Raw genomic sequence first — 9899 nt, 5'->3', positions numbered from 1 at the left:
CTGGCTCAGAGTTAGACCAACTGCAAGCATGGATATGAGCACACGTCCAGTTCCGGAGTGACTTCCCTCACCTTTGCCACACCTGACCGCCAGACTCACAGGAGTTTGGTGAGAGGTTTTTTCTTTTTCTCCTCTGCTCTGAGCTAACTTGGATATTGCTTTGTGCAGGCCTGAGCATGAGATTCCCTTCAGTACCCCTACCTCCAGCTGTTCTCCATGACCCCAGAAGTCCCTTCCACCTTCTCCCAGACGGGGCCAGTTGTTCTCATAGAGGTCACCTGCCTCCTCCCTGGCCTGTGAGTCACTAGTTGGAAGCCAGAGACCTCACTAGAAGCCTCCAGGGACCAAAGCAACTTGCTGAAGGCCCTTGGGGAAGGAGAGGAAACAGGACGGGCACTAAAATGAAATAAATTGTCTATAAGTGTTTTTTAATTAAAATTGTAATTCTTGTTCTATGCAGAAGAGTCGAAGGAGAACTCCACTCCGAGTGGCAGGTGAAAAGCTCAGCAGCTCTCCCAAAGCCAGGGAGGGGAAGGGAGGTGAGAGCAGAGAGGAGATGGGTTAACTTGTTCTTTCTCCTTTTAGGGATAAGAAAGCAAAAAGGAGAAAGGCGGGGGTGGGGTGGGGGGCTGCTGAGGGACCTGCTTGCTGACTCCCCAGGCTGAGGCTCCTGGGGGAGGGGGCTGAGCTTCCTGGGGACCCTGAAGCTGCGATTCTGTGCTTTCCTTTGTTCTATAAAATGATGCCACCTTCTCACTCCCTTCTCTCCCCTTGCTGGCCTCAGCCACCAGCCATGAATCTGCAGCAAGAGCCACCCACGCATCGGCCTTGGGGCCACCCGGGCAGACAGAGGAATCCAAAAGCGGGGAGAAAGAGAGAGACACTGGAAGTCTCCAGGTGGAGAAAAAGGAAGAAGGGAGAGAGCCGGACTGTGGAAAAGCGATGGAAAAGGGGAGGAACAAGGGAATGGAGACTGGGACCCCACCAGAGGAGAGGGGTCCTCAGAGGGAACGCAAAGGGTAGACGGAACGGGTAGAGGAGGGAAAGTGGCGGCGGGGGGGGAGGGGTGTGTAGCGACTTTGAGAAACAAAAGTGAACTGTCTGGGCTTTGCGGCTGCTCTGATCTCTCAGAGCTCTGAGCCGACGGCAAGGGTCCTAAACTCGGTAGGGCCCATCGCACACTCAGCTCAGGAACTCCGCTGCCCACACCGTGCCGCCGCCTTATTTCGGATGCCTCAAGCTCGCGGTTTAGGCCCAGTGCACGCGTGGGGGGCCGAGGGGCCTGGCCTGTGCGGGTGTCCCCAGGAGACCTGTGAGCCCCCATGCCCCCCAGGGGTTCAGGCGCCACGAAGAGGGGACTGGAGCTGCCGCGCCCGCCGCTCAGCTTTAGAAGAGCGCGCCCTGGAGTACCGTCCCCAGCCCTCCTAGCTTCCCCAGATTTCTGTTTGCAAAATCTACATCCGTCACCACTGTGTATGTTGTATGTACTGGGGTGGGGTGGGGTGGGGGGAGAGGTCTCTGCAGGAGTTAATAACTATTTTATTCTCTTGCTCCTTCAAAGTTTCTCTTTGACGGCGAAGAGACTTATTATAAGTCAGAAGAAAGGAAAAGCTTCCCTGTTCTGGGCCCTGTGATTGCACAAATCCAAAATACTGCCGGCGTGGAGATTGCGGCTGGAAAACTCTAGAAGCTGGGGGTGTTATTAGGCAGGAGCTCTAGGGTTTCCGGAGACAAATTCCTAAATAAACCAAGAAACACCAAGTGGGAGATCTAGGAGGGAGGGCCTGATGGTTCGACACCGCTGGGACAGAGAGCCAGAGAGTGAAAGGAAGCAGAACAAACATCGTCGGCAGGCGCCTCTGTCTCCCGGACCGAAACCCTCCCCAAACCTCATCCCAAGCGCTCTCGGTACCAGTGGCAGGGCCCGGCACTGCCGGGGCTGCCACCCTCTGCCTCAGGTCCCCACTCGGAGACTCATCACTTGCTGGCTCTTCTTTCTTCTTCTTTTTTGTTTTTTTAATCCTTCAAATACAAGACAAAAATACACCTCATTTATCATCATAGATATATATATTTCACTCTCACCACATAAATACAAAACATCCAAATATCCAAAACATTCAGAACAAAGTTAGTAGCCAGGATTCAGTGACACCTACCCGCGTTTGAATCGTTCATTATTTTCTTCACTATTTGCCTAAGGAAAAAAAAGAGAGACAGAAAGAAAAGAAAAGAAAAAAGGAAAAAAAGCTTCCGACGTAAATAATTTACAATAAAATTACTATTTTTAAAATGCTCTGCGCTCGCTTCGGATGGAGGAATACATTCTAGACACTGCGGCACCTCGCCGTCTGGGTCTGTGGTTTTGGTTAAAATGCGGGTGGCCGTGGCTGTGCGGTTAGGGCGTGAGGCCGCGACAGCGTCGCGGTCCGGGTTTCTGACTTGGGACCGTCGAAACCCTGGGGTGTTTTAGGGGAGGCGGTGGAGAGGGATGCCTTTCATATCCACGCAGGGAACTGATCGGGATATGGAGACTACCGACAGAGGAGGCCGGGCCGCCCTGATGTCCCCGGCTGCGTCCCTGCCTCCCGTCCGCAAAGAACTCTGAAATCGGGACGTTTCCTGCGTGCTGGGAGGGTTTTGTGAATCCGGGGAGAGGGCGAGAGGAGGCAATGGGCACTGATCTGTTTCCAAACCTAGCAACTCTGCCCGGAGCCACGGGTCCGGGAACAAGGGAGACGGTGGGGAGAAGCGCCAGCGTCCGGGAGCTGCCGCCAGCTGCACAGCTCTCTCTCCTGGAGGAGCGTGAAGCTGTCGGCCGCCTCCCGGCGCAGCCTCGGAAAAGATTCTGAATTTTCTTTCACTTAGCAGCATAGGCTTTTCTTTTGCTTTTCCCTTTTAAATTCCTGTTTTAAGTCATTACACCCAGAACTTTAATTTTGTATTGCCCTGGGACGCATTTTGTATCCTGCATTTTCTTACGCCTTCTAAACTCCATCGTTATGAGTATTTAAAAACTGGTTCCACTCCATTTGGTTTTGTGTGGTAGTTCTTACTCTCCTTTTATTGCTGATGAGATCAAATTTATTACTGCCGCTGCCCATCACGATGTTTGGTTTATTGTCTCCTGGGGTCGGGGGTGGTTGTGATCGGAGTTTCTTTAAAGGGGAGAAAATTCGGCAGGATTTGTCCAGCCAGGAAGCTGCGTGTGCACCGGCTGTCTCGAGAAGTCCGCAAAGTGGGGCCCAGGGGCTTCTCTGGCGAGAGGAAGGAACGTCCTCCTTTTTGGTCTAATGAAATCTGTCAGCCTTTTCAGCTGGGGTCTGCTCGCAGCTTCCTTTTTCAGATATCCATAAGAATAATCAACGGCAGCAGTGGCTCGATCTAGAGCAGATGTCCTGTGCTCCGGACTTAGAACCAGACTTTACCCTCCAGGGCCAGGCACTGGTTGGGGCATCAGGTTGGCTAACTCGGGCTTTCCCCCCAATTCTTTGGATTCTCCTGGATTCAGAAGGAAGTTGGGGGCGAAGGGTGGGTGTGGGAGGACACAGAGGAACGGTAGGGGGAAAAAATAGCCCAAATGGGGTAATATTGGTAGCAGAGCCTGGTGGGGAAGGAGAGCTGTCAGAGGCCTCTTGGGAGCCGGGAGCCCAGCGCAGGGGCCCCGGGTGCCTAATGCGCGTGAATCCATAAATATCACCACGATAGATACTATAAATATAAATACAGGAAAACACTTAAGATCAGTCCAGCGCTTTTTTCTCGGCCCCTTCTTTATTGTTGGTCCGGGAGTAAGGCTCGAAGGCCGAGGAGCTCAGGTATCGGGCGGAGAGTTCTTGCAAATTCCCGGCCAGCGAACCGGCCATTGTCAACGGGGCGGAGGAAAGGCGGCTGGCGACGGATCCGAGCAGCGAGGGCACGGGCAGGCTGAAGAGGCCGTGGCCGGCGGCCGGTGCGCCCGCGTGCAGTCCTCCTGGCCCAGTGGGCCCGGGGCCCGGAGCGCCTCCCACTGACGGCGGGTGCGGGGACGCGGCGCCTGCGGGACCCGGGGCGGCGGCGGCTGCCGAGCCCGCGGCAGAGCCCGCGCCCAGGGCCGGCAGGTTAGGGCCGCGTAGCGCCGAGCCGAGTGCGCCTGTGGCGCATGGCGGCAGCAGCGCAGGCAGGCCGGGCGGCGACAGCAGGCGGCCCTGCTCCAGCAGCCGCAGCACGCTGCACGTGGCCGCCGTCTCCGACACCACCGAGCGCAGCTCCGAGTCCTTGCCTTGGTCCTTCTTCTGCTTCGTGCGCCGGTTCTGGAACCAGACCTTCACCTGCGCGCCGGGCGCAGGGAGGGTGGGAGAGAGAGGCAGAGGGAGACGGGCGTCAAGGGGAGCGGGCTCCCGGAGCGCGAGGGCTCCAGGGGGCCCTCCCCCAACTTCAGCCAAAGCCCCAGTCCCAGTCCCAGCCCGAAGAAGTCGGGCCGGGAGCTGCGGGGCGGGTGGGCGGGGCGGGGAGTCAGGACCGCCAAGAGGGGGACACAGCTCCCACACGCTGCGCTTCCGGGTCATGGAAGCAGGCCTAGGCCAGCCTGGGTTACAAATAACAAAGAAATAAAAATGTCCATGACCCTAACTGGAACGAAGACCAGAAGTTATTTCACTGGGCTGCCGCACTACCCGCAGCGGGACTATGGATCAGTGCTGCATAAAAGCCCGCATTTCCAGGAGGTGTAAGGCCTAAAGGATGCAGTTCAGGAAGTGGGAAGTGAGGGTGAATGGGGAGGAGAGTGGCCCAACTGGCTCGAATTTAGCCCCAGAGCACTCCTCCTGTTGAAGGCTATGAGAAGCTACTTCCTGCTTGTTAGGGTCAGATTGACTGTGAACTAGCAGCAAGCAGGCTATAGACTGAATAACTGGTGCAGGATGAACTTTATAGGCCAAGCTTCCTCACCACCAGGTGAATCGAAAGGGCTGAGTGATACCCTTAATTTATAACTCAGCTGCTCTCCATCATGAACTTTGGAGTCATGGGAGGAAGTTAGTAGGCTGGAGTGGACTAAATTCTCTCCGTCAACCTCCCCTCTTACTTCCTGTTCTCCCTTTGCCCCTCTTCAGGCCTAGCTGGTGGCCCAGAATGGAGTTTGGCAGCTCTAGGGAAAGGTTATTCTGTCTAGATTTTGTAAACTAAGAGGGATGGTGGCTGAGAGAATAGGGAAAAAGCTACCATGCCAACTCAAATTCGAACATCCAGTATGTTCTGTCCTTGATTCTCAGCTTTCTGCCCAGATCCCATACCTAAAATGCTCCCCACCCACTTCAGGGCTGGGCACAGGTCAAGGGACTGGTCCTCAAAAAGAAATATGCCTTCTGTAGGCCAAGCTGGTACCATGCCCTGGGGAGGCCCTAAATGAACCCCACAACACAAAGCTCTCAGGCCGTAAAGTGCTCCTGGGCCCAGACTTCATGTGGTCAGCCCCAGTAGCATCATATGGATTTCATGTAAAGAAGACCTCAAGCACAATTGTCAGTGCTGGCTCCCAAGGCCCCAGATCTGCTTCCCATCCCATACCTCACACATCACTGGCACTTAAGACAGGGTCTCCTAGGTGCCCACAGTGTGTGCTCAGGGCTGGGAATGGGGCTGAGTCCAGCTCAAGACCAGGGAAAGCCTTAAGCATTGGGGCAGCCTGGTCTGCAAAGGCAGATCTCTGGAATATGCAACTTCTTGATCCCTAGTTGTCACCCATGCTCTGGAACAGGGGGCTTTGGCCCTAGCCCCATTCTTGCTGAATGGGCCTGGGTGCTGTGTAAGGCTAGGGTCTCCAGAGGGGGTGTGCCTGGAAATCTGGCCAAAATGTTGTGGCCAAAACAGGGGCAAACATTGGTTCCTCCAAGAGCAGAGACAAGCAGGGAATTCTCAAGACTGGGGTCCAAAAAGAAATCCAAAAGGATAGGATTTGGGGCCTCCTGGGCTAGAGGCCAGGAAGATTTGGGGTGGAGGGGGAAAGGGATGGCTTAGGAAAGGGAGAAAGCCTTCGCCCTTTCTTCCCCATCCTCCTTATCTTCTCCGCCTCACCTGGGAAGCTCTATCCAGAGTCAAGCTAGGTGGTGAGGAAGAGCTGGCTGGGGGTGAAGGGGAAGGAGGCTGATGCTGAGCTGTGTGCAGCCTGGCCGCTGAGTACCTGGGTCTCTGAGAGGTTGAGCTGCCGAGCGAGCTCGGTTCTCTCCCGGCCCACCACGTACTGGCAGCGCTGGAACTCCATCTCCAGCCGGTAGAGCTGCTCCGCGGTGAAGGAAGTGCGCGTCCTCTTGGGCCGATCCAGGTCCAGGCCCTTGGGCAGGATGATCTCTCGGATGGACCCCTTGGCATCTGGGGAAGGGGAGATAATCAGGCACAAGAACCCTCCTGCCTTCCTCCACCTCCCCTGGCCCGAGCTGGCTCCTGGGACACAGTCACCAGCAGCCAGCAGTCCGGAGGTGGGAAGTCGGGCTGCTGGGCCTGCAGCCACAGCCGGGGAGCAAGGACGCTGTATGTGCTTGGGTGGGGGGGTGGGGGGGGACTAACTCCACACAGCTGATGGGAAGGGGAATCGGACTTGGCCTTTGTAGAGCCCTCCGAACAAGGGAGAAAAAAAAATCAATTCCAAATCGGCTGACGTTCCTTTTGGTCTGGGGGCCTCGGCTGCGTGGACTGGGTCCCCTGTAGCTTGAGGGTCCCCGCACTGACCAGCTCAGATCCTGCCGGCCCCAGCTCTGAAGCATGTTGACCAGACCGCACTCCGGCGGTTCCCACCCCCATCCCGGGGTCTCCTTCCCTCCCGAACCAGGGCGGCGGAAGGAGGAGGGACCGAGTCGTAGCCGGCAGGGCCTGGCGATCAGTTGGCGGGGGCGGCGCCGGGTCGGGGCCGGGCCTCACCACCGCCACCGCCGGAGCCGACCGCACGCCGCGCAGCAGAGCGGGGTCGAGGCCAGCACTAAAGCGACATCCGCGGCCTGGCAACCCAGCTTGGCTGCTTCTCCCAGCGGCGGCGGCCAGGCCCGAGCGCGGCGCCGGGCCCCTTGGCCCAGCGCGCCAACTGGCCTGGCCGTAGCCGGCGGTCCGCGACTGTTCTCCAGCGCCCGCGGCCCCCTCGGACGCGCTCAACTCGCCAAGGTGCGGGAGCCCGCGAGCGGGCTCCCCGCAGGTCCTCCGGTCCGCAGGATGCTAACAGGTCCTCCAGAGTTTCCGGCTTCTTTCCCGGGTCGGAGGCCGCAGCCTGGATCCTGGGCCCTCCCGCACAGTCCCTCGGCTACCCCAGCAGCCAAACCGGCAGGGCCTCTCGAGGCTTGAAGGGATCGAAGCTCCTGGAGAGCGCGCGTCCCAGGTGGGAATCCCCAGCGGCTGGCCGCACCCGGGACGGGGAGGGCCAGCAACTTTCTCCTAAGTCCCAGGAGGCAGACCCACCCGGGCTGCCGGGGTCGGTGGCGGCGCGCAGCTCGAGCCCCTGAGTCGCCCCTAAAGAACGCCCCCCGCAGCCCTGCCCCATTCCTACCTCGGACCAGGATCCGGCGGCAGTAATCCGGATCCGCGGTTGAATTGGATTTACTTTTGTTACAATCTTCCGCGGCGCCCGACGCAGAGAAGGCGCCCTGCGGTTCCTTGAGGAAGGAGGCAGGGAGGTTCCCCTCCGCGCCCTTGCTCTCCCGGCTCTCCTTGTGCGCATTCTTGGAGACCCGGGCAGCCTCTGCGTCCGAGTGGCACCGAACGTCCATTTTGTCTCGTTTCCCGAACATAGGAGAGGCAAGAGCAACAAAAAAAAAAAAAAGAAAGAAAGAAAGAAAAAAAGGGGGGGTGGGGGGAGGAGAAAAAAAAGCAGACGGGAGACAAAACCGCTACAATGCAGCCCCTACGCTCGGTCCGGAGAGAGGCAAGCGGCAAGAATGAATGCCCCCGCGGGGCGGCTGCGGCGGCCGCGGGCAGGTCAGCGGCGACCGCCGAGTGGCGCGCTCGCGGAGAGGCGGCGGGTCTGGTCGTGGATCCCGGTGGAGCAGCGGCGAAGCCGCCTCGTCAGCGCCCGCGTCCTCTGAGCACGTCCACTGTCCCCAGCCTGGCGATCAGGTAGCGAGCAGCGCAACTCCGAATTGCTGCGGCTCCCGCCTATTACTGAGACTGCGAGTAGCAGTTGTCCGACACCCGGGGGGACGCACACTCGCTGTTGCAATTGATTACGGGTAATTTCGCAGCCTCCACGTTTCGGCTACCTCATGAATACACTAAATTGTTTGGATAATATATCAGACCGTAATGGATGGTTTCTGTCCTTGTCCCCAATCAAGTAGGGGTTTAGCCAGTGAATAAACGGAAATGATTGGTCTTGCTTTCAGGAAACACACAATCAAAGACCCACACTTCCAGAAAAACTTTTGACAAGATTCATCCTGAATTGTTAGTACCGTTAGCAGGCATTATTAACTTTCCCTTTGCCTTTGACCCTCCTGCTCACACACTGGCTAGAGGGGTTTTCTCCACACTCGACAGATAGAGCTGAATAAGGATGGAGGGGGGAAGAAAAACAAAAAACAAAAACCCTTACACACCCTGCGGCAGAAGAAAGCAGTCGCCTCTAGGAGGGGAAAAAAAGGGGGGGGTGGAGAAAAAGTTTTCCCCAAAAGTACTTCCCCCACCCTCTAAAAAGCCAAGCTTTCGTCCCAAACAACTCCTTAACACACCTCGAAGCTGACAGCCATCTTAAACTGCCACCTCTCTTCATTTAGTTCCAGTTGGATTTTTTCATGCCTGCACCTCCAGCAGCCCTGAGGCAGCCCATTCAAAGGGCAGCTTTGTACTCAGAGAGTCCAGCAGGAGAGAGGGGGAGAGGGAGAGAGAGCCGAGAAAATCTGAACTGTGAGATCTGCTTAAAAAAAAAAAAAAAGTTTTCCCCTAGCTATTTCATTGTCTCTGCTACAATATCTTTGAGAAAAGCAACAGCCAGTAATCCAATAAGAGCATTGATTAGGCCACAATGATTCAATTCAAGCGCATGGCCTTGTGCAAGGAGCATGCTCCAGCCCTTCTCGTCACCTTGCCGGGGCAGAAGCCCTCTCCACGCCGCTCTCCCCATTCATTCCTTTATGGGAAATGCGGAGCAAAAGGAGTGAAAGATGGCAATTATCTAATTGGACTATTAACAAACAGTCCTCTGAGTGCGGCGGTCTGGCGTGGCTCCTGGGCGGGGGAAGGGCCGTGTTCCCTGCCCTCATTCACAAAGAGTGCAGGGGCCGGGGAGGAAAGGGGGCTTTTTAAAGGGCGTGGGGAGTGGGGCGGGGGTGGGGGAAGAGGAGAGGTGGGAGGTTTGGCTGAGAATTTTTCCACACAATTCCAAGAATGGGGGCGGAGGCGGGCGGGGAAGGGGAAGGGGAGGGGGCTGGAGTGGGGGTCGCGGCGAGCCGGTGGGAGAGGGGGAGGGGAGGGAAGGAGGGGAGGGAAAGGGGTAAGAGTGTGTGCGGTGGGATCGGAGGGGCTCTGCCCGCCGCTCCCTCCCGCCGCCGCCGCCGTCCCCCAGCCGGACTCCAGCAAGCATCGGGGGCGGAGATGATGAGGGGCCCTCAGCCGGCTCCTTTGCTCTCTCCCCCTCCCCCTTCCTCCCCCAGCCCCTCTGGCCCCCAGGGAGAACCCACGCTCGGTCCGGTTCCGGGGGGCGTCTCTGTCTACGGAGGCAGACCTTGGGCTTATACTTTATTTCATTGGTTGGGGGTTGTGTGTACGTGTGTGTGTGTGTGTGTGTGTGTGTGTGTGTGTGTGTGAGTGAGCACGCGATTGTCCCGAGCTACTCTCCGCAGGGCGGCGGGCTTCCCGGGTCCCCAGCGGACCGGTGGTCCGTCAGTCCTCCTCCGCACGGGCGGCGGCCCTCCAAATCCCACGCCAACTGGGCCTCGGGGTGG

General features: G+C 57.6%; 1 protein-coding gene across 1 annotated transcript; it reads right to left on the bottom strand.

Moving 5' to 3' along the window:
- Positions 1 to 2087: 2087 nt before the first annotated feature.
- Positions 2088 to 7824, bottom strand: VAX1 (ventral anterior homeobox 1). Its single transcript, XM_067708856.1, has 3 exons — positions 7511 to 7824; positions 6161 to 6348; positions 2088 to 4310 (listed from the first exon to the last, which is right to left on the bottom strand). The coding sequence occupies exons 1-3, from the start codon at positions 7749 to 7751 to the stop codon at positions 3744 to 3746; spliced, it is 996 nt and encodes a 331-aa protein (XP_067564957.1). The 5' UTR covers positions 7752 to 7824; the 3' UTR covers positions 2088 to 3743.
- Positions 7825 to 9899: the final 2075 nt, after the last annotated feature.

This window comes from Pseudorca crassidens, chromosome 16, assembly GCF_039906515.1.
Source record: "Pseudorca crassidens isolate mPseCra1 chromosome 16, mPseCra1.hap1, whole genome shotgun sequence".
Classification (NCBI taxonomy): domain Eukaryota; kingdom Metazoa; phylum Chordata; class Mammalia; order Artiodactyla; family Delphinidae; genus Pseudorca; species Pseudorca crassidens.
The sequence above is the reverse complement of the archived record's forward strand: the minus strand, read 5'-3'. Positions and strand labels throughout refer to the sequence as shown.